The sequence below is a fragment of the Solanum tuberosum genome, unplaced genomic scaffold, assembly GCF_000226075.1.
Source record: "Solanum tuberosum cultivar DM 1-3 516 R44 unplaced genomic scaffold, SolTub_3.0 scf00488, whole genome shotgun sequence".
NCBI lineage: Eukaryota > Viridiplantae > Streptophyta > Magnoliopsida > Solanales > Solanaceae > Solanum > Solanum tuberosum.
Window position 1 is genome coordinate 34312 of NW_006239411.1, and position 24718 is coordinate 59029.

General features: G+C 35.4%; 1 protein-coding gene and 1 long non-coding RNA gene across 3 annotated transcripts; one reads left to right on the forward strand and one right to left on the reverse strand.

Moving 5' to 3' along the window:
* Window positions 1-1787: 1787 nt before the first annotated feature.
* On the forward strand, window positions 1788-7279 carry LOC102590076 (uncharacterized). Of its 2 annotated transcripts, none has more exons than XM_006364270.2 (8): window positions 1788-2625; window positions 2889-3048; window positions 3141-3337; window positions 3431-3538; window positions 3636-5107; window positions 5401-5473; window positions 5936-6084; window positions 7163-7279. In XM_006364270.2, exons 2-7 carry the CDS (start codon window positions 2922-2924, stop codon window positions 6080-6082), a joined length of 2124 nt encoding a protein of 707 aa, XP_006364332.1. In that variant the 5' UTR covers window positions 1788-2625; window positions 2889-2921; the 3' UTR covers window positions 6083-6084; window positions 7163-7279. The 2 variants fall into 2 exon arrangements, with proteins under 2 accessions (XP_006364332.1, XP_015159384.1); XM_015303898.1 differs by having other exon boundaries at window positions 2935-3048.
* Window positions 7280-14365: 7086 nt separating this feature from the next.
* On the reverse strand, window positions 14366-23060 carry LOC102590627 (uncharacterized). The gene is made up of 17 exons (XR_001471938.1): window positions 22353-23060; window positions 21717-21860; window positions 21346-21395; window positions 21199-21274; window positions 21001-21107; window positions 20794-20842; window positions 20359-20453; window positions 20013-20086; window positions 18868-19842; window positions 18446-18493; window positions 17646-17787; window positions 17500-17556; window positions 16683-17117; window positions 16272-16588; window positions 15666-15874; window positions 15151-15214; window positions 14366-14595 (listed from the first exon to the last, which is right to left on the reverse strand). It is a non-coding gene; the product is annotated as an uncharacterized lncRNA (long non-coding RNA).
* Window positions 23061-24718: the final 1658 nt, after the last annotated feature.

Here is a 24718-nt window from a genome sequence, read left to right on the forward strand (position 1 = left end):
ATTCTTTCTTTCCTGGTTGTGACAATATTCCTTACTACCCAATTGCATGACTGTGCTTTTTTAATGATCAGTGCATGACAATAAATTTTCAGTGACAGAACTTTCTTTCCTGTGCATTTGGAGGACTTTCTGGGGAATTTATTAGTTTTTCAGATATCATTATGTAGAGTGGTTCTGTTTGATTCTTTTTTTTCTATGTTCTTTTTAAGCTGCTTCAGACATTGTCTCTGAAGCATATCCTCTTTAGATGATTTATTTAGAACTAGAATGGAGACTAAGTTATCTGTCCCACCTATATTTTCAGGAGACAGAATCAGTAGAGCAAGCCAGCTAACCTTCCTTAGGATGAATCACAGAATACTGGGCAAGGTTATAATCATGTCATCCCGATACTCAAGTATTTGATATTTTTACTCACACTTCTATATAGTAGAATGTAGGATTAATATAGACCGGTGGTTGTTAATTCTTAAAAAGAGCTATGTGATTGCACATGTAAAGCAACATACTCCTAGGTTTCAAGGATATTAGCTCCCTCTTCCTCTTCACTAGGCAGTTTGAGTGCACTTTATATTATATTTTCAAGTAAAATTAGAATGGTTTAGGTTGAAGAGAATCTTCTTTGCAGCTAACTGTTAGTAGTAGTTAAGAAATTACAATTTGAGATGTCTTCCTTATGTATGCCATTAGTTCCACTTCAAAGTAACTAATGAGTCATGGGCATGGTGACTATCCAAAATTGTAGTGGCCATTAAATATTTTTATTTGTTGATCTATATGTTGTTTGCCAATCAAACTTTTGTATTTTCTTCGTTAGTCCCAAACTGCTCATAAACATGGTTTAGTCTATGGATAACATTTTACCTCTATTTTCCCATCATGCAACTGCCACGAGCAACAGAGCATTACTCCGACTTCAACTCTTTGAAAACATGACTTCAGTGAAGGGTGATGGAAATCAAAAAGAGGAACTTGAAGTCTAAACTTCCCTCCAGACTGCCTCAGCTACCAAACAAGCAGGACGTAGATATGAGTTCAGCTGATCAAGATTACGAGTCTACTGAAAGGATAAGCTTGAAAGCAAGAAGGAAATAATTAATTTGACACTTAATAGTTAATGCTGCCCCGTGCTGCCAGATATTAAAAATTAGATCAACGACTTCTTTTTGGATTCTGAGATGAGTGTCTAGAAAAACAATGAAGTTGTTGTTCTACCAATTTTAATATATTTCCAAGTTTGTGCCTACTATCACTACATTAGCTACTGATCTTTATCCCTGTATCCTACTGTGATTATTACTGTGTTCAATTTCCTTCACTTTTGTTTGTCTCCGTTCTTCGGCTTCCTTTGATGGTTGTCATTTAGCTTCTTCGCTTTATATGATCTCACAGATAAACATTTTAGGCTTTTGACATTCTTATTTTGATCAATGTTGAAGACCTCAATATACAATCAGAAAATTCAGTGTTCTTTTACCTCTGTGTTTGTGATGCCATCAAACTGCACCATTTCTATGCTTACTTTCAAGTATGTGTTTTCACCTTGAACAACTGATAATATAATAGTATTGCGCTTTCATTTATTAATTTGTGTTCCAATCTCTTGGATATATAAAAGAAAAAGAACATCGAAAGGCATAAAGTTGAGCGACCATTGTCTAGTATTCTCCCTAAAAGTGAGTTATTTTGACATTCCCTTTACATTGGTTATGAGAAAAAAATATTTTTTTAGAACTTTTTTTTTGGTTAAATAAATTATATAAATTAGAGTGTTCATAACTCACTATCAACAGGAGTTATTGTGTCGTGGTGAGACTATTTCAGCTTAATTAGAAGTCTCGAATTTAAGCCTATGGTATAGAGAAAATTTTGTTGATAGTAGCACTCCTGAATAAACTTTGCACTGCCCGAACCAAATCCAGATTAAGCTCGAATTCCAGATTCTCAGTGGCCATGTACTCCTTGGTTGTTTTCTCAAAGGAACTGCTGCCACACAAACCACTTTCAAAAGTTCATCTGCATCAAAGGGATTGTTTTCTTCAACTTTTGGCAGGTAGAGACTCCAACTCATCTCTTCCCACCCCCCAACCCAGAAATAAAATTAATCCTCTAAATCTCCGTTGTGTATAAAACGGAGCAGAGAGAGTACTAAGAATAACAAATGAGGGAGTGCACGTGTAATATCACGAAAAGAGTGGTTCAGTGAGGGGTGGGAAAGAAACTCAAAACTCAAAACACGAATCACCTCAAAAGCTTAGAAACCTGTCAGGGCCTCGAGCATTAGTTAGCCTTGTGAAACAAGATAGAGAACAAAACACCAAGAAATAGAACTTTCTCCAAAATCTCAGACACACATGAAACCCGACCCCAGATAGCAGCAAAACCCCACCTCGTTTCTCTTCCCCACCTCGTTTCCTCATCAAATCACCACTGTTCCACCACCCAAAGCCACTGGAAACAACCTCCGAAAATGCCATGAAACCCGACCCCAGATAGCAGCAAGCTTACGAGCTCGAAACCAACAGCTTCAACGCTACTAGACAAAAACAATCAGCTACTAGCAGCTTCGAGCTCCGGCGCACTCGCAAAGAGGCAGACCCATATCGCTTCCTTTCCTTCTTCTCGGTGAAACTTTCCCTCTTTCTTACTTCATTTTATTTTAGTGGGTTTGGTTTGATTACAATTAATTTTATATGTTGCTGCTCATTATTGTCCTCATTTTTATGTTGAATTGTGTTTACATTTTAGTTGATTTTTGTGTTCATATGCTTTGTTCAAATTCTTGTTTGATGCTCTGTTTATTTTAATTATGGTTGTTGTTTTATTATTCTTATCCAATGTCCTGTTTTTATGTGAGTTGTTTTGTTTTTTCATTTGGTTACTGTTAGTATGAGGTAGCTGGGAATTGACATAGCAAATTTATGGTCTCTGAAGCACTGCAACAGTTTTTCATGGCTACCAAACTTGCATGTTCATCATCTCTGCCATGGATTTGGGTGATTGAAGCACTGGCAACTTCCAGTGAGATAGACACATCTTTACTCATCAGTATGTGTGAAGTTACAATTCCTTTATTTTGTGGAAGCTGTTGTTAAATTGTGGGCATTAGAGTTTTGACTTTAATAGTTCATGCATAACAGATTTGCTTAAGAGGACTCCTGAAATCTCTGATGATCTGGGGAGAAATGCAAGGGAAATGGTTTCCTTGAGAGTTTTAGAGAGCTTATTTGTTCAGAAAAACTCAGATGCAAATAGTGTTGCTTCAGTTCCAGGTGAGAAAGTTGAACTTGATCCGTCAAGGGACTGTGAAGATGTCCTTCGCTGCATATTGTTGGAGGTAATTAGTTCAAGGGAATGGTCTCCTTGAGAGTTTTAATTACTTCTGTTTTACATATGCTTAGTTGTGTCTTTGCTTGTAAATGTAATACAGGTGTCTGCATCAAATCTAAAAACAGCTACGCCAGATATGTTAAAGTGGGATGTTCTCTCATTCATTATGAAAAAGAGATCTATCTTGCCGAAGTGTCACTTGCAACAAGTAAGCTAGTTTTAATAGTCTTTTGAATTTGATTGGTTGGAACATATGAAAATATTATGTCTGATTGGGATTTGCTATATTTTGTGTTGATAAACAGTTTAAAGATGCCATTGTGAAATCGACGAATCCTTTTTCCACTTCCTTGAAAGAAAGAAGTGGATTGGAGTTGGGGAACCACTACAGAGACAGTGTTACTGCTGATGCTATTGATTGTGATGGCTTTAACGAGGGACATGAAATAGGAGGTGTGAATACCCGACGTTCTGCACCAACTGAGTACTTGGATACTTCAACACAGGGCAACAAGAATGGCCTGCAAGAAAATCAGCCTGGAAGCACTCTGCTGCCGGTTAAGAGAAGTTTTAATGCCCCTAGTGCTTATGAAGCCACACCAGAGAAAAGTTCTGATCCATGTGCAAAGGCTGCCAAAAAGTTTAAGCAGGATGTTGCTGGTCCCATTCAGAACACTGTTCCTGATTTGATATCGTCTCAAAGAGATGGAGTCCCAGCAGAATCATGTGGAGGAAGTCAATCTATTGTTCAAAAAAGGAACTCGGAAGATGATGGTACCCTCAAAGCAAATGGATGCCTGAAGGATGGTAAAGCAAAGCATGCTGCATCAGCAAGTGTTTTATGTGGCATTGACTCTAGTATCAAGGATCGGTTGCCTCAAAGAATGAGTTCAGACAAGAAGTTCCAAAGTATTGAAAGTAGCAGCAATTGTTGTGCTGAACTGGGAACATCAAGTGACTCATCCCTGCGTGTGATTCAGCAGGATTCTCGCACTTGTGGCTCCAAAGGTGACATGGATTATAATCTTCCACAAGATCTGCAAAATGGCGAACCTTCTAATGCAGACAAAGAGAATATCGAGCAAAGTCGTGAATCTGAGTTCTCTGGTGATACTGATAAGTATCACAATGAGAGTACTGATCTTGCTTCACAGAAAAATGATTTCTTGAACTTGCAATACGCTCAGGGTGAAGATTCTTTGGCAACTGTTGGCTGTACAGAGCTTAATATTTGTGTGAAGTGTCATGAGGGGGGGAACTTATTAGTTTGTAGTTCTGAGACTTGCTCTTTGGTGGTTCATGAGAGTTGCTTGGGTTCTGTATTCAACTTTTATTACAAAGGAAGCTTCTATTGCCCCTTTTGTACATATTCTCGAGTCATTTCTGAGAACCTGGAAGGTAAGAAGAAGGCCTCACTTGCTAAGAATGATTTGACTGCATTTATTGGCTTGGGAGCTGGACAACAATCAAAGAAGTCACTACCTAGGTCACAAGGAATGAAGAAGCATCAATATCAAGAGGATACAATTGTACAGTTGTGCCGCAATGTAAAGGGTAAGAATTCATTGAATGAGAATAGAAACAAAAATTCTTTAGAGAAGGATGGAGAAGCAAGAAGTCGTCCAGTCACTACAAATTCAATGCGTGCCAAAGTCACGCAGATCCATCCACCTCAACCACATGTTCCTCATGAACATGTGTGCCAAGAAAATTCTGAAGAAGAACAAGATGAGATAGGTTCCAGATACCATGTACAATCTAGGAATCAAGTAAACAAGTAAGTCTTTTGCACTTCGCCAATTATTAAATCATGTGGTCACTTCATATATTCTTCCAAGAAGTGTCATCTGTTTCACTTATACTTTCAAGTGTCTGCACTTATTTCTGTTTTCTCATCTCTTTTACATTGAGTCAAAACATTTTGTTAATAGTGATAATCAGGCACGTGAATTACTGTTGTTTTATTTTTTTTGGTTACGATTTATACCTCTGATTGTTTGCTGTTAATTTTTATTGTTAGAGCGAGTAGTTGGAAACTGTGTTGATAAAGGATGTACTTTTAATTTGCAGTCCCTGTCCCTGGATTCCTAAACTGAGGAGGAAGAACCTCCCATGGACAAAAATGGAGGAGAAAACATTAAAGGTACATGCATATTTTTTTGTCTAAATTTTGCTTGTTTACTGCCTCACACTTATTCTCTCCTTGAAAATGTGGTAAGAATGCACCCCCTTTGTTCAAATAGAAGGTTGAATCATGCATATTCTTTTGTCTAAATTTTGCTTGTTTTCTGCCTCATGCTCGCTCTCCTTGAAAATGTGGTAAGAATGCACCCCTTTTGTTCAAATAGAATGTAAAGTTCACCTCTTTTTCTGGAAGTGCACTTATATTTACTTATGAAAAAAGAAAAGATTGTCCCATTCAATAGGAATAAGAGGTTTCTTTTTGTTGGTTTCACCTGAATCTTGGAGGAATTTACATGCAGCTGTGCTTTTCCTTTCATGTTGCGTATATTAAGGAAAATATATCAATTTTAGTGATTTACTGTAGTCAGTACTTTTCTCTTTGGCCATCTATTGGGTCTAACCTTTGTTGTTGCTTCCGCAGGAGGGATTTCTACGATTCTCAGATTGTGGTGATAGATGGAAGAGGATTTTGGCATTTGGAGGTGATGTTTTCCTGAAAGCTCGGACATCCGGGGACCTCAAAGATAAGTGGAGAAACATTAGCAGAGCAAGCAAGAAAGCAACATAAAGGTTAGTTTTAAACAGTTTCAAATTTTGAATCCGCTTCTGCCACTCCTGAGTCCATTTCGGAGTGTGACTCAAGTTGTGTTGTGTGCGTACATACATGACTGCATGGGAAAATTGGGATAAAGATGAATGTAAAGACTCGAGAATCAGGCAGTGAATGTCAGGAAAAATACATGTGAATTTAGAGGCTCGTGAATTTCAAAAATTCTTGTGAGGTGCTTTTTAATACTTGTACAAAACTTATTAGTAAAAAATCACCACTGGCTAGTATTTCTTCTTCTGTGACTTTTATGAGAGAAGAAGAGTGTAGTGAGTAGACAATTTTAAATTTAATTAGAGAATCCAAGGAATATGAGGTGTCATACTTCATTCAATTCAAAGTAATCTCTTTAGTTTGAGATTACAACAATGATGGATCTCATTAGAGTGAGTATATATTGTCTGGTTTTGATTTGACATGAAGCGAAGCTTAAAAAAGTAGAGAAGGTTTTTTAATCTTGTGGTCTTAAATCAAAGGTAGGTAGAATAATGCTATCAACATTTCATTCAATTTTATGATCTTAATCATGTTATGTGAAAAGTTAGAATCAAAGAGTTGATAGAAAAGAAAAAAAAGACATCTATTATATATTTTATTTTTCTATATATTAGAAGAGAGAGGTTCGGCCATTTCTAGCAACCAGGATGAATATCAATAGCAAAAATGTCATAACTTTGTCTCCCTTTTAACCATAATTTATATGTAATTCTATGAGTTTGACAAACTAAAAAACCTTGAATTCAAGAAACAGTGCACATGACTAATACAAGCTGGATTCCCTTCCTTGACAGCTCTCAAATTAAATAATTATATATTGTTTTTCTGTGAAAATCTTGACAAATAAATCGTACAAAGTAGTACCAGAAAGATTAGACAGTGTTAGCCATTCAGATGTTAATTAATCATTATTCCACCACACTCTTTTTTCTCTTACCTTTTGTCACCCATTTCTTTTTTTAGCCTTTATCTATGGGTAAAAGAAATCAATCTTTAATCTATTTATTTATGTTTCATGCTGAAAGTCTTAATTTTTTGGTTAAGGATTTTGGCTTGTGGGTCTGTTGATTTGGAATCACCGTGGAAGAGGAGAATGCAGAGACTATTGCAACAGTTCAAGATGCTGCTAACTTGATTGAGGATCTTGTTCTCCTACAAATACTGTACAAACTCTATGAATAAAAATATACCTTTGCAGTATCTAAACTTTCAAAAACTGTTCTTCATTCTTCAGTATAAAAGGACAAAAATTCTTTTAAGAAAATAAATCAAGTTTGCTTACCACACCAACAAGATCACCGACAACTCTGGGAGCAACTCCGAGACCTGTGCAGATTCCACCAGCTGAAGTGACAAAAGGGTATGTCCCAAAATTGATATCCAGCATAGTTGCCTGACCACCTTCTACCAAAATCTTCTTTTTCTGAGATATAGCATCATTCATGAAGTGCACGGTATCTGTAACTAAAGGTTCCAACCTCTCAGCAAATTTCTTATGGCGTTCCACTTCCTCCTTGAGCATGTCAGGGCTATACTTAAAACCTTGGAATCTTGAAGCGGCATCTGATAATAAAAGATCAAGCTTTTGGGGGAATGTGTCCATATGCCTTAAATCACTTACCCTCATGCCATTTCGAATAACCTTGCTTGAATAGGAAGGCGCAATGCCTCTCTTGGTGGTTCCAATAAATGACTTATCTAGCTCAGTTACTTCTTGGTGAAATCAAATAACAAGTGAGCACGATCGGATACCAAAATCCTTCCTTGGCAAGCAACTCCATTAGATTCAAGATTGTCAATTTCATTAAAAAGTCCTGGTAGACGTACCACGACTCCATTACCAATAACACATATAGTTTCCTCATTGAGAATCCCTGAAGGTACAAGGTGCAGACCAAACTTCTTCCCCTCAGAATTGTAAATAGTGTGCCAAGCATTGGCTTTAGATGCTCGCTTAGATCACCGGACACTGAAACTTCTCAAGCATTGAACATGGCAGTTTGTCATCATCCATCAAGCATGCTCTATCTTGATGATCACGTTACAGATTCTCAATATCTCATTCTCAGTGGCCATGTACTCCTTGGTTGTTTTCTCAAAGGAACTGCAGCCACACAAACCACTTTCAAAGTTCATCTGCATCAAAGCGATTGTTTTCTTCAACTTTTGGCAGGTAGAGACTCCAACTCATCTCTTCCCACCCCCCAACCCAGAAATAAAATTAATCCTCTAAATCTCCATTGTGTATAAAACGGAGCAGAGAGAGTACGAAGAATAACAAATGAGGGAGTGCACGTGTAATATCACGAAAAGAGTGGTTCAGTGAGGGGTGGGAAAGAAACTCAAACTCAAAACACGAATCACCTCAAAAGCTTACAAACCTGTTAGGGCCTCGAGCATTAGTTAGCCTTGTGAGATAGAGAACAAAACACCAAGAAATAGAACTTTCTCCAAAATCTCTCAGACACACATGAATGCCATGCCACGCAACAGTTTTTCAGCTCAAGAGAGAACATGTTTGATTGCCATTTTGAGTTATACCAGAGAGTACTACAAATAAGAGAAATGGAAGGTCATGTGTAATTTCACGAAAAAGGGTGGTTTTGGGAGGGGTAAAGGAAACTGAACTTTGCCAAGCCAGAACACGAATCAACTCAAAAGCTTTGAAATCTGTCATGGCTGCAAGCATCAGTTAGCCTTATGAGACAGAGAAGATGCACCACAAAATGGAACTTCCTCCTAAATCTCATATACGCACCTGAGGTGCCATGCCGAGCAACAGTTTTTCAGCTTAGGAGAGAACATGTTAAATTGCTTTTTTGATTATACAAGAGAGAGTAATAAGAACAAGAAAAATAGAAGGTCGTGTAGTTTCACGAAAAATCGATCACATTGATGGGATGACTGCTGTGGAAAGCTCCCAGCAGATATCTTCTGCAGAATGTTGCAGTCTCCTTACTATTCTAGTTTCTGCACGATGAAACAGAACATTAACTAGTTACACACGTTTTCTGTCATCATTGATTATTAACACAAACGAGCACTCAGGGCAAATTACCTGGCATGAGTGGCACATCATGAATAGACTTAATATTGTTATTTCATGTTGCCTTAAGACTCACTCATGGCAAAGAACTTATTCTTGCCTTGTTAAAATGGAGAGCTCTACTCTTTGTCTTCCTTATAAGCTCATCCATTTTACCTCGATTTCCAGCATCAATCTATTTATGCGAGTCACCATCCACCCTAGAGGAGAGCATAGCATAGCTCATGGTATCAAATAATTCTTAAGATTTTGGGCCTGTATACCTTCACTGTGTAAACATCAGGACCTGAGATGTTTCTGGAGAGCTTGAAAGAACCATCCCTTGCATTCAATTTGTTAAGGGAACTCAGATGAATCACTAACCCACTGGACAATAGCGGCAACGGAGTAGGAGAAATCAGGTCATCCTCACTGCATGCAAATTAAATTAACTTACACATGCAAGCCTTGTTTATTCACTGATAAGGGTACTATTGATGATCCATCTGTAGCAACAAACTCTGGGTTGCAAATACATTATTCATAGAACAAGACATGGCATTTAAGCAAGAACATAAGCAAGATTCCATGAGAAAAATTAGAGTTAAATGAAGGAGTAAAATATGAGAGCTAGTTAGTGTCGATGGACTAACCTGTTGAATAAATTCTAACTGATCCACATCAGTTAGATTAACGCCCAAAATACACGGAACCTGTATTATCAAGAAAACAATCATTTTCATATGAAACACGTACAAGAGAATCTTGTTAGTTATTGGAGTATTTCCTAAAACGTGAATGATGTCATGGATAGTTTTCCAAATTAAGCTGGAAACTATTCAAGTTTCAACGCCTTATAATTCAAAAAGAGAGAACGTCTAGCATTGTCTCGTTACTGATGGTATTATAACAAATAAGCTCTTCCCTTATAAGTTACAATTCATAATTCACTTGCTATAATCAACCCAAATAAAACATAAATGGACCTTAAGAGACAACGCGCACAAATGACACTTGAAAAGCTTAAACCCTCAAAAATCCTTCTTGCTTTCAACAAGATGGAGCACAGAACTGATATAAACTTTTGTTTTTTTTAATAAAGGTAAAGTTGCATCCTTTAGGATTAAGGGTATGTTAGCTACCTCCAAAAATTTACAAGCTATTTCCATAATTACATAGATACTACGAAATTTACCAACTGTTCCACTTCTTCTATACTCTTTACACCAAAAACACAACATGCAATTTTCTTTAACTTTCTGAATTGTGTTAGTAATATTCTCATGACACTTGAGGTTTCTTTCTCTCCAGATAGCCCACCAGACACTAGCAGGTACTATAGACCATCATTTTTTTTTGGGTCTTGCTCCTCATCTAACTACTCAAAAGATCAGCAGTATGCTCTTGGCATCACCCAGGGCTCCCATGTGCCAAGAAGAAGTGATAAACTGTTATTTTGATACCTCAAAATGGAATAACTAGCCTGAGAAGAACTGTTTGTCATGCTTTCTTTTCCACATTTAGACAGACATATATCCTTCGGAGGGAGGAATATAATATAAAGAGAATAAGCTATAAAGTGTATTAAAAGGTTTGAGAATGTAGGTAAGCAACTAATCATGTATTAACAACTACAATTAGTACAACAATACCTTTCCCTTCTTGGACTGATTTGCAAATGATATGTATGTACTTAACTTTTTGAACGTATAATATGACAGAGACAAGTATTAGGGCATGTTACTGTGTTGACACCCAATTTTGACCCTCCACGATTTGATTAATTTTTAAGCTTCTTAAATTTTAAACAATTGGAAATAATTGTTTTTGAAAAATCCAAAAAAATGTTTTCAGGCTTGGTTTTGTTTTGTTTTTAGAAGCAATTATATATTTTCTATATTTATATACATAAAAGTTTTGTGTACGACTTTGGGGTTTTATAAATTTGTCTCAAAAAATAATGTTTAACTTAATACTTATCTTATGTTTCCTTAAACTAATCAAAATTTTAATTAGTGTTGCGATTAGCTTATTTTTTAATAATTAGTTAATTATTTCACATTTGTAAAATCAAGAAGCTTATTAATTGATTAGATACATAATTTATTTCATTCCAAATATTATCATCTTATTATTTTCAAGACTCAAGGACCTATTTCCTTTGAAATCAAATTGGACCGCATCATTTCAATTCAAACAAAAGAGAGAAGACCCAATTTCCTGGTCCAATTACCTCATGCCCGACCCATTTCCCCTTTTAACCCAAATACTATTCTTGACCCTTTCCAGATCAACAAAAAACGACAACTCCAACCACGCGCGACTCCAGCAACATTCACCCAGAAAAGAACAAACCCATTCCCAAATTTTTGCCTCTTCAATCCCCCCTTTTCTCCTTCAATTCGTACGGTTAAGCGTGCCTAGCACGAGCTCGAAGACAGCTGGAGGCTTCCAGACGTTCCCAAACGGTATTATCCTCCAATTTCAGATTTTTCTTTTCCAATTTCTTTCAAAAATGGTACGATTTCGTACACTAGCTAGTGGGCAATCCTTATCCACTCAAGGATTTTGAAAATTTCCCAATTCCCACATCGTTTTCCCCCCTCAAATTCGACCTAGAAGATACTTTAAACTCAAACAACCACAAAAAGGCACCAAATTTAAACTATGGAACCAAGAATTCCCAAAACTTTTAGGGTACTCTTTGGTCTCCAAAACTCCGTCCAGTGAACAGTGAGCAAAAAGGGTATTTATAATTGTCCCCGTCCAAACTCGTCGTTCTTCTTTTCTTGAGTAATTTTTACCTCTGTTTCTTTCAGTTTATCATTCAAGTGTGTTGCTTATTTTTGTAATAATTTAATTACTTTTTAGCACCTTAAATGTGAATGTTTCCTTCCTGTTTTTTTCTTCTTTTGTTTAGTATATTGCAGCTCTTGTCTTACTGTTGTTTTCTTTAGTCGCTATTAATGTATGCTGCCTCACTGGGGTCATGATTGAAAGCTTAAGTCTCTCTTGAATGTCTTAAATGTTTTCTTTTAGTCCTTTAGCTTAAAAGTAGATCAATTTTGAATAAGTTTTAAGTGCCTAAACTTGTTTACTTTGTAATCTGTTCATGGTCGTTTTCATGTAATTTGGAGTTGTGAATCTAAGTGATGAAGCGTTGAAATTTCCTTGTCTTTCCATTTAAATTTGTAAAATCTATGAAGACATTTGTCCAAGTCTCTAAATTAGCTATATGTTTTCTGGAAACATTATCAAGGACCTTTCTCTGCCAAGTTTTGATGTGTTAAATTTTGAGAATCTGATTTTGTGCGAGTTTAAGTTGCCCTGCTTCTCATTTTATGATATGGTTTTCTTTATCCTTAAGCATGATAAAATACTTGTGACACTCGGAAAATTAATTGTATAAATTAAGTTGCCTTCACTGTTTGTTCTAAATTATTTGAAACTGGCCAGTTGATTTATTTGAAGTCTAGTTCACCCTTTGTTCACTTACATGGTTAAGTTCATGTGATATTGTGTGATTCAAATGTTTATTTCCCTGATTGTTTAAACTCCTCAACTTTAAAGTATCTTCCAGCGACTAAGTTGATTCTTGTATTGACTATGAGTGAACGGTTTCAATTTCAATTTTAGAGCGGTCAATATGGGCTAGACCTGTTGGGCCGGCTTGGCTTAACCCGTGATTTGATATGGCTGGGCTATGATTTTTGAAGCCCATTTAAGAAAAGGATTTTTTAGCCTAACCTAAATAAGTATGTCAATTTGTGGGGCTTGAGAAATATGGATAAGGCCGGCCCGTGGGCCAAATAAAAATAAAATAGAGTATTAAAAATAACAGGAGTCTACACTCAAAATCTGTTTAAAGTTTGAAATATTACAATTTAAATACAAATTATGTTTATAAAATATGTACTACATAAAATAAAGTTCCTAAAATTTCTAGGGAATCACTACATAGGCCTATGGAATATTATCATAGTTTTTTGTGTTTTTATTATGATCATTGGAAAATAATTAGGTTAATATTTCTATTTAGCTATTTATGTTTTTACTTGAAATTAAACTTAATAAATATTATATAGATAATTTTATTAGTGTATTTGATTAACAAGTAGTAACACTAGTCGATATTTATGATAATATTTTTAAATTATAATTTAATTTAAAAAAATTTAAAAAATATATTTTTAAGAAAGAAGGGCTGGCTCGACAAAGCCCATAGCCCACGCACTTGTGGGCTGAGCCGATCATTTTCTGACCCACATAAAAAATGGGCTAGCCCGATCTGGCCCATCAAATTGCAAAGCATGTATAGGTTAGCCCGAATGGGGTGGGCTAGCCCATATTGACAACTCTTCTCCTTCATCTTTACTGTTGCTTCCATCATGTACATAGCTTCAACACAAATTGTCTAATTCCTTTTTGGTTTGATTAAAGATTACATTTAGTAGGAGGTTATTTGCGAGCAGATGGGTTAATTAGAAAGCCTCCGTTTAGTTGCTGCTATACTTGATTGCCTATTGTCGTTAGTTGTTTTACTGTTTTATCCAGTAGTAATGTCATTCTTCTTTGTTTTCTTCGTGATTTGTAATATTTTGTTGTAATAGCTTTCTCCTACTTGCTGCTGAGAGTTATATATGATTTCCTAAGACATTTATTTAGACCTGAGATTTTTCTTTGGGATCACTATTTTACTGAATGTTGTTATGTTGTTATCTGGCTGTTAAATCAATGTCCAAATTCTCTTCATAATTTTCCAGAAATCCTTTTTTTTTTTTTAGCTTTTGTTCAAAGTAAATCATTGTCGCTAATCTTTTTATTGTAAGGTTGAGTTGTGATTGATAGAAAATTAGCTCTGTGGTTAACTGATTTGTTGCTTGTTTGATCATCGTGAAAATAAGAAGTGTATTTTGTTAGGGAGTAATTTGTTAGAGATCATCGAGTTCCTGTGTGTTATCTTTATTGGTGTTGAATATGTCGTTAAGGTACCCTTCGGGATGGCCCAGTGGTTTGGGCTTGGGACTTCCATGTTGGAGGTCTCAAGTTCGAAACCCCTTGCCAGCGAAAGCAAGGGGTTTGCCTTCTGGGTCGAGCTCGTCGCACCGGGCTTGCCTAGTGCGGGTTACCTCTCCTATGTGGTTTGCAAGCTATTGCATAGGAGTGGGGGTTTCACCCTGTGCGCACCCAAAGGGTAGCGGCTGCGGGTTTCCCTTGTCATAAAAAAAAAAAATATGTCGTTAAGGTTCATAGTTCACGTGTATTATCAAAGTCACTTGCTAATCCTTTCTTCTTCTTTTGACTTGGCATGAACTATCCTGTTCAAGTCCATACGAACTCCCCTCTCTTGTATATTCCTCTTCTTGAGTAAACCTCCATCGGAGTCTTGAAAGGGAAGACATGTTATTGGGTTAAAATCCCAAGGAAATAGCAGTAACAGCAGCTCAAAAGGCTGAAACATGAAGAGCAAAATTAGGTTAAAACCCATAAGGGATGGGGCAGCAGTTCACAACAATATCAGTCCCCAAAATGGTCGAATATGGGCTGGAAATTTCAGTTTTATAATTCACTGTTTATGTTTATTTCCTCAATATTATTTTCATCATGAATGCTAACATTTTTCTGACGTTTTATTGACTTGGAGGAATCCGCATAAGAGTTAACATTATTTATCAATTTCCTTTATCAAATTCCTTTTCAAGTGGTTGGTTCGCTTAATTATTTATCAACGCAATTTATTTTTAGGTGACTTAAGCTTATAAACTAACTTGAGAATTATTCATATTCTTTCCTAGTTAGTATTTAGTTTTCAAATCCACGCTTAAGTTATTGTTTTGATCCTTCGACTCAAACTTAAACCAAAACATATAGCTTCATGTTTAGTGCTAGGTTTAACTATAATGAATGTTGCAAAATTTAGTGCAATGGAATTTCAGGTAAATGGCAATTTTATCAAGTTCCATAGACGGGTTGTGTGATGAAAATCTAAACAAAGATCGTAACTTACCTGGTAAATGATTTTGACGCTTGAGAATGAATGTTGGAAATCCAACCCCAGTTTTGAATTTTCGCTGGTGTAAAGTAAGCATACGAAACCATAGTTAATATGGACAAACAAAAAGGAAGCGTATCTGAAGTAAGAATTATAAGAACAAACATAAAAAGAACACTCCTCTAAGGAGGTGAATCTCATGAAAAAATGGAATAAGAGTTGGTTTGTTTAAAGCCTGTTGGTTTGTTTAGAAAATGGAAGAATCATAGGCAAAGCATAGAGAAGGGTAAACACCCTTGTGTATGCAATCTATGTCTCTTTCTCTTTTTTAAGGGCTGTTGGTTTGTTTAGAAAATGGAAGAATCATAGGCAAAGCATAGAGAAGGGCAAACACCATTGAATAGAAATCCCATTATTCTCTCTGCTGCTTCATTCTTAGCTTATCTAACAAGAAGGGGTTCACAGGTAATTACTTGCAAAAACGAAAATGCAAACTAGCATATTTGATTGAGATAAGATTAGATACAGACCTAACCCTCCCAAGAAATTTGATAACACACTGTCACCACAACTTGGGGTGGAAGATTGATCACATTGATAGGATGACTGCCGTGGAAGCTCCCAGCAGATTGCCATCAATGGTATCACGAATCAATGAATCGCCAACAAAATGCAAGACACCAGAAAGGACATTGAGTATAGTAGCCTGATTCTTAAGATTCCTTGTTCCAGTACCGTTCTGCATCTCATATTGGAAAAGGTAAAAGTCCATCATCTTAACAAAATAGAGAAGAAGTCACAAAAACTTCTGAGATACAGCTATGGTACTGAACTGTAATCTCTGGACGGAAGTCCCTCCATTTTATCCCGGAATCTAAGAAACTTCGAGTTTTTGTTGGAATGACAATTTTATTACAAGATCAGAACATAAGAAAGATGGAATTTGAAAGAGAGTATGTGGCCTAGGAAACTTAGAAAGAGACATTGTAATCTCTAATACTTTCATGATTAATAATGAATGCAGTTCAAGATAATCGTGAAAAGTGGGTGAAAGAGATTAAGCTAATTAACTGAAACATGCACTAGGAAAATGTAGCTCTTATTCAGATCAGGAACAAATGGCAAGAATGGTTTACCTTCTTCTGACTCCCCGTCATGTGTACGTGTGCACTCCCCTTGAGCTTGTAATTTGCTATTCAGATGTAAACAAGTTTCCTTTTCACACTTGGCCTGAAGAGAGAAACATCAAGTCGTGTGAGTTACTGACATATTTGATTAAAATAATATCAAAAAGGGACCTAACCCTCCCAAGAAATTTGATAACATTTATCTTTTATCAGAGAATACACCATCACCACAACTTGGGGTGGAAGATTGATCACACTGATGGGATGACTGCTGTGGAAGCTCCCAGCAGATAGCTTCTGCAGAATGATGCAGTCTCCTTAATACTCTAGTTTCAGCACGATGGAACAGAACATTAATTAGTTGCACATGTTTTCTGTCATCATTGATTATTAACAGAAAAGCACTCAAGGGTAAATTACCTGGCACGAGTGGCACATCATGAACAGTCTTAATACTGTTATTTCTAGAAGACTCACTCATGGCAAAGAACTTATTCTTGCCTTGGTAAAATGGAGAGCTGAATGATTTCTTCTACTCTGTGTCTTCCTTATAAGCTCATCCATTTTACCTCGATTTCTAGCATCAATCTATTTATGCAAGTCTCCATCCACCCTAGAGGAGAGCATAGCTCATGGTATCAAATAATTCTTAACATTCTCTTCACACCTCTTATCCATCAATTTGGGCCTGTATACCTTCACTGTGTAAATATCAGGACCTGAGATGTATCTGGAGAGCTTGAATAAACCATCCCTTGCATTCAATTTGTTAAGGGAACTCAGATGAATCCCTACCCACCGGACAATAGAGGCAACAGAGTAGGAGAAGCATGTATGCAAAGCAGGTCATCCTCACTGCATGAAAATTTAAAAAATCTGAGAAACCAGACAAGAAACATCCTTAAGGTAACTAGTGTATCAAAGATGGACCTTTCAATAACAGCAATTTCGAAGGAAACACTGGGATGCACAAGGGTGATTCTCAACAGAGACTCTTTCTGAGAATGCAAGACCCTCTCTTTAGGCTTCTAGATTATACATGCAAACCAAAAGATCAAATTTTTTACTTGTTTGAAGTTTGAGGAAAACTAGAAGTACTTGGAGTGCATTTGTTTCCTTCAAACTGGTTGGTTGTAAAAGCATCACAAACAATGACTGTAAAAAGAAAAATCCCTAGAAAGTTCCTTATTATAAAACAGCAGTCAACTCATGTATCATATAGTCTTATACAGGTTACCTGTTGTACAATTATTCTTCAACAATCATCATTTCCAAGGTACAAACACTTGCCGTCCTGTAAACAATGGCAAGAACAAAGACCAAGTTAGTAGTTTTATATCCATTCTAATGGATACTGCCATATAAAACTCAAAAGAACTGTACCTTTAAAACCTTACAATATCCATTTGGCCTCCCGTGAGTTTTAGTACCAATATCCAACAAAGACATGTCAGAAATCTAAGAGCTTAGAGCCTCTCCTTTTCAGTCAAAGCTTGCTGGGGAAGCATGCATATCATCTGAATGGCTGTATTTCGATGTCGCAGGTGTAAAGCAAGCATTCGAAACCACAGTTAAAATGGAGACAAAAAGGAAACACAGCAGAAGATAACAGAAACAGGCACTATACTGTCTCCATAGGCTGGCTAAAGTACCTACGCACCAATATGTATGTTCCAACTCAACTTCCGCTAGAATAAGTAATCAAAACATCTTTACATACAGTAGTGAGCAACAAAAAATATATGTCATCTCTCTCTCTCTCTTTGTATGTGTGTGTGTGTGTATATACCCCTCCGGCCCTCCCCTTTTTTTTGGGACGCTGTACAGGTAAAGGAAGTATTTTATAGCAAATGAAGCACCAGGAACACGATGTACATGAACATCTTGCAATAAAACCAAAATCAAAATGTAAGCATCAATGTTTTGTGTTGTGTACAGCCATACCAGTTCTAACAATTACAAGTAAAACCACAAAATAATAAATAAAAGATTATCTGTAAAAAGATATTAATGAACAAAATCCCTCAAACAACCGATTAGTTGAGTAATGCATGCAATCCAATAAACTACAACAAACATTCCAAGTTATGAACATCATAGTTGTCGGGCAATATAGATTATGTACAGCAGCATCAATACAATAGAAAAGATGAAGGTAGTCCAACATTTTGCAAAAATATTACCATGTCTTTCTCCTATCAGCACCAGTCCATCTCGTGAGGCACCAGATCCTTCAAAAGAAAATACAACTTCAGGTGATGAAGTAAGATAACAAATTGAGCAGAACTTTCTGCACATCAAATGCATTAGATCAATGTTAGAGAAACATTGTCATCCACCTTAACATAGCAGGTCCCAATACCTATAATTCACTAATTTTGAACTAGGAAAAAAGTCCCAACACTTCCTTAATATGGACTAGAGGGAGTACTAATGAACACAAACCGTCAAACAGCCTATCAGTTGAGTAATGCATGCAATCCTAGAGACTACTACAATTATTCCAAGTTATGAACACCGTTGTTGTCAGAAAAAAAAACTATGTACAGTAGTATCAATACAATAGAAAAGATGATGTCAATCCAACATTTTGCAAAAACATTACCATAACTTTCTCCCATCAGCACCAGTCCATCTCGTGAAACACAAGATTCTTCAATAGGAAGTACAACTTCAGATGATGAAGTAAGGTAATAACTGAGCAGAACTTTCTGCACATTAATGCATTAGATCAATGTCAAAGAAACTAATACTTACCAGTTGCCATATTCTCAGCAGCCCACGTCTATTGATCCTCAAAACATTAACAAAATCAGACAACATATAATTCCCCAGTCTCTTACATGGCACAATTTTCAACTTTTAAGAAACAATCAAAATCAAAAAATCTAGACCATGTTCATTTCAAAGAAAAGAAAAGGTTTAGACCATGTAAAGAAAATGGCTACTGAGGGTGTTTACAGAAGCCTGTCCAATCGAATGTCTTCATTCAAAATACTACAAATAACAACTTCTTATAATTAAACTACTAAAAAAATTTAAGTTGTTCGAGTGGGGCCTTCAAGAACAACTCCACAACTTTCCATTAAATACCTAGTAAAATAATAAAATCATAAGTCATGAGGATATTAATAATGAACAGTTAAGTACAGTCAACCAAATGTTGCATTAGTTATGTCGAGCTTATTTTTTCTTATGCGGATAACTGAGAGCTACATAGTCATGCGGATACTACTTTTTCTTATGCAGCCAACAAATGGTATACTATTTATGCGGAAGTTTATGTTGAGGTTTATATTTGCTAACGAGTCCAACCAAACGATTCCTATACTATTTATGCAGAAGTTTATGCTGGGATTTATATAAGATAATGAGTTCAACCAAAGGATTCCTGAGAAACAATTGTTTAAAGTAAATGTGTTACAAGAAAAATCATGAGAAACCAAGAATGGCCATAAGGGACTATGCAAAGGACAAAGTAGACCTGATCAATTGTAGGATAAACTTCTTATCAACCTGTTGGAGAACTTTCGCACCCTCCACGCAGTTTTATCAATTGTATCAGGAACCAATGAATCACCTACAAAGTACAAGACGCCAGAAGTGACATTGAGTATAGTATCCTGATTCTTAAGATTGTCTGTTCCAGTACCGCTCTGCATCTCATATTGTAAAAGGTTAAAGTCCTCCATCTTAACAAAATAGAGAAGAAGTCGCAAAAACATCCGAGATATAGTTAAGGTACTCAACTGTGATCTCTGGACGGAAGTCCCTCCATTTTATCCCAGAATCTAAGAAACTTAGAGTTTTTGTTGGTGCAAATTCTGGAAAATTGACAAAAAAGGGTCAGGCATGACAAAACTAATACAAGAGCAGAACATAAGCAAGATGAAATTTTGAAAGAGAGTAGGAGACTATGTGGCCTAGGAGACTTAGCAAGAGACATTGTAATCTCTAATGCCTTCATGATTAATGAGAATGCAGTCTAAGATAATCTTGAAAAGTGGGTGAAAGAAATGAAGCTAATTAACTGAAACATGCACTAGGAAAATTCAGCTCTTATTTAGGCCAGGAACATATGTCAGGAATGGTTTACCTTCTTTTGACTCCCATCACGTGTACCCTTTGCCCTCTCCTTGAGCTTGTAATTTGCTATTCCAGATGTTAACAAGTTTACTTTTCAAACTTGCCCTGAGAGAAACATCGGGTTGTGTGAGTTACTGACATATTTGATTGAGATAATATCAGAATGGAATAACTAGCCTGAGAAGAAGTGCTTGTCATGCATTGTTTTCCACATTTAGACAAGCTTATATCCTTTAGAGGGAGGAATATGAATGTTGAAGAGAATAAGCTATACAGTCAGTGTAGTAAAAGGTTTGAGAATGTAGGTGAGCAACTAATCCTGTATTAACAACTACAATCAGCAACTACAATAGCTTTCCCTTCTAAGACTGATTTGCAAATGATTTAAATATACTCAACCTTTTGAATATATAATATGACAGAGACAAGTATTAGAGAATGTTACCACAAAAAGTGTGACAGATGTTGGTTGCTTGTGGATAAGATTTAAGTTCCTGCTTTAACCAAAACATATAACTTCATGGTCAGTGTTAGGTTTAACTTTAGTGAATGTTGCAAAATTTCGTGCAATGGGATTTCTGGTAAATGGAAATTTTATCAAGTTCCATAGATTGGTTGTGTGATGAAAATCTAAACAAAGATCGTAACTTACCTGATAAATGATCTTGAAGCTTGAGAATGAATGTTGTACATCCAACCCCAGTTTTGAATTTGGTCGGCATAGTTGTACAGTAATTGGTAACCAACTTCAAACATGACCTGCAAAAGCATAGTCAAAGACTCAAAATCAATGGTACCTATATTATAAAGAGTTTCAAGACTTCCCCACAAGACTCAAAATCAATGTTACCTATTATCAAAATAAATATATCAATTCTCGCTCTGGATCAAGATAGGTTGTTGGCCTCATTTTTTTTAGACAGGACCTGATAATTCAATAAGTTACAGACTCCAAAAGTTGAAATGGCACTTCAATGAGTTTTTAGACAATCATTACCTTCCCGTGAAATTCTTACAGACTCTCTTGCCATATTCTCAGCAGCCCATCTATTGACCCTCAAAACATTAATAAAATCAGAAAACATATAGTTCCCCATTCTCTTACATGGCACAATTTCAAATTATAAGAAACAATCAAAATCAAAAAGTCTAGACCATGTAAAGGAAAATGGCTACTGAGGAGTTTCCGGAAGTCTTTCCAATTGAGCGTCTTCATTAAAAATACTACAAATCACAACTTCTTATGATTAAACTACTTAATGTTCTTAGAGGTGCGAGTGGGGTCTTCAAGAACAACACATCATCTTTCCATTCAATATCTAGTAAGATGATAAAGAACATTGAAACTTTGAAAGGGTTAATGAGTACCTTGGTGGTACCAGCATCAAGGCTGTTGAAAAGTAACTCCTCAACATAAAAAGCAAAACTTCAAAAAAAATCAGGGCTTGCCAGAGAAGGAAGGCAACCACCCCTCAAAAATCCAACATTTCATTCAAATGCCTCATTCTTGACCTGTTTATCAAAAGATGGAGATACATTACGAATGAAAAGCACTAAAACTACAAATAGGAAGGGTGTGGGTTCAATATCTCCCACATTTTCCCTTTTTTTCTTTAGCAAATTGAGGCTCAGATCTGTGTTATGATAAGGCCAAAGATAAGCCAACCACACCATGGCTGCAATACACGATTGCATGTGTGAGTTATGCGTCTCAATTACAGGACATACCGAGTTGCCCCGCCAAGACACAGGGTTGGGTAATCTCAATGCCCGGATTTAGTTAGCCCAGAAATCATCACTGCCTCTTTAATAATTTTCATGGTCATGTTGTTGTAGTATAGTTGTACTGTGTATTGCCTTATGAGCATACGTCTAAGGGTGCAAAAATGCAAAGAAACCCAGAATTCAAGTGTACTCTCTCTGTCTCTTTTCTTTTTTAAGGGCTGTTGGTATGTTTTAAAAATGGAGAATCATAGGCAAAGCATATTGAGAAGGGCAACCAACCTTGATAGAAATACCATACTCTCTGCTGCCTCATTCTTGCCTTTTTAGACTTCACAAGACTCTTTCGGCCAATTCTTTCTCCTAAACCTCAGATTAAACCAGGAAAAAGAAGACAAAGCAACTGACCTTATCCTATAATTGAAAGCTAGCATAGCTAGATAGAACTTACCCCCAGTCCTTTGTGGGGGACTCAAGAAGTTGTTTCTAATAGACCTCAGCTCAAGAAAATCACAGTCCAGAACGGTAGTGTGCTCTATCTGCAAGAATAACAACATAATTTTTTTTTTAAAGATTTCTTGAATTTCCTTAATTCGTACAATGCCAATACATTCTTGAAAACTACCGTTTCTTTGATTTCCTTAAAATATGCATTTATGAATAGCAATGTAATTTAAAAAGATTTTTTTCTTAAAAGGAATGCAGGCAAGAATTCAAGACAATATCGACTTCTTGAATTTTGCAGTAGTATTACTTGAGAAAAATGATTTAGGCTTTAAGGATACCAATTCTTGATTATTATTTTTCCTTGCAATAACTTCAGTTGTTGATTTGAAGGAAAAAAGAATAACAAGATAATAGGAAGAGCAATAGTATACGAATAGATTTAGGGTTCAGATGATCAGTCATCTAATGGTGGTGAGTTGAAAGCGGGGGAAGTAGGCGGTCGGAGTTCATGGTGATTGGTGAGTTTCTAAAATATGCAGGGGTGTCTCGATGGCATATGGGTCTACTTAATAGTTTTCAAAAGGAAAACTTTTTGTCTTTCCATATTTTTCCACAGGAAAAAATACAGATAACTTTTTAAATATTTTATATTTCATACAAAATTATTTTGAATAAAGATTATTCCGTATATAATAATCTTTTTAACATAACTAAATTTGCTATCCCATTAGAATATTAATAACTTACAAAATTCTTGTAAAATAAATATATGTACACAACAGTATTATAATTAAAGAATTTTCATAAATATTTAAGACATTTTAGAGAAATGTTTTTTTTCAAATTTCAATATATTTGATTTATTAAATCACACATGATGTAGCAGTAAAATTCTTAATATCTGACTAAATTATTTAACTTTTAATTACTTTATCATTTTTGATATTTTTGTTCCTGAATTCTTCAATAAATTTAGGAATCATATATAATCTAATTACGTATATTTATAGTTGTCATTCCATATAAATTATAATTTTAATGGGTTTAGTCATGTGCCAAAAGGTCATAATTTTTTTGGATAACAATCGTAAAAGATTACCATACCATCAAAACCAGTACAAATAAAGAGCACATATACCTTGTAACATGGATTAGGCCTCCTACAAAACTTAATTACAAAGTAAAAATTGAACAAAACTCCTACAACTTTGTGTTTTCTTTGAACTACTAAGAAATTGTAATCCCTCTATAATCTCCTTTTTGATCTATGTTGCCGCCTCCTTTGTATATACAGACTTGCCTTTGAACTTTTTCCAATTCCTGGTTCTCCATATGTGATATAATTGGAATTTATCAACAACTGAGTTATCAAAAAGCTATAAAATTAAAATCTGACTTCAACTCTGATTCAAACACTATCCCAAAATTATTATTCTTAAAAAAGAAAAAGATTTCTTGAATTTATTGATATTTGTCAGGCCCACACATTCTTGAATATTGAGTGTGTTTACTGGAATATATTTTGCGAAAAAAATATTATATATTACATTTAATTTTAAATCCCTCCCATGAAATTTATTAACCAAAATAACTACGTAATATATAATTTTTATTTATTTTTGAAATCGATAATATGTAAACTTTACTTTGAAATAATTTAAATTAATATATAAAATAAATTACGTGGACATTTTGCACATGAAATGAAAATTAAAAAAGAATTCTCCCTTTTTTACTATATATAATAAGTGGGAATATCTACTACTTAGCACATGACAAGTGTTGGATGATATGTGTTTCATAGTGTTGTACATTCTTCTTTTATGGTTGTACCTTTAAAATTTATATTATTGGACAATTTAACACCATTAATTACCTACTACTTTATTAGCCAAAACGTTTGACCTCATTTGGGCCCATTTATTCTTTATATGTTTTCAATTTTCAATATATGTTGTCTATCTAATTCTTTTTTTCAACCTTTTATTTTAAACTTCTTGAAATTTAATTACCTATTTATTACTCTCTCTATGCACTTTTAATTGTTATGATTTCCTTTTTAGAGTCAAACTATAAGAATTTTAACTAATATTTTACAATGTGTTTTTTCATCATATTCATAGGCAAAAAATTACAATTTATAGTACTTTTTGTATAGATTTTGCATATTTAAATTTTTTGTTTAAAATATCGAATTAATA

Excerpts from the sequence above, each read along its gene's own strand:
- LOC102590076 (XM_006364270.2), top strand. The coding sequence starts at position 2,922 with ATGGTCTCTGAAGCACTGCAACAGTTTTTCATGGCTACCAAACTTGCA. Across the intron at positions 5,108-5,400 it reads TCTAGGAATCAAGTAAACAA|TCCCTGTCCCTGGATTCCTA; the intron begins GTAAGTCTTTTG and ends TTTAATTTGCAG. Across the intron at positions 5,474-5,935 it reads TGGAGGAGAAAACATTAAAG|GAGGGATTTCTACGATTCTC; the intron begins GTACATGCATAT and ends TTGCTTCCGCAG.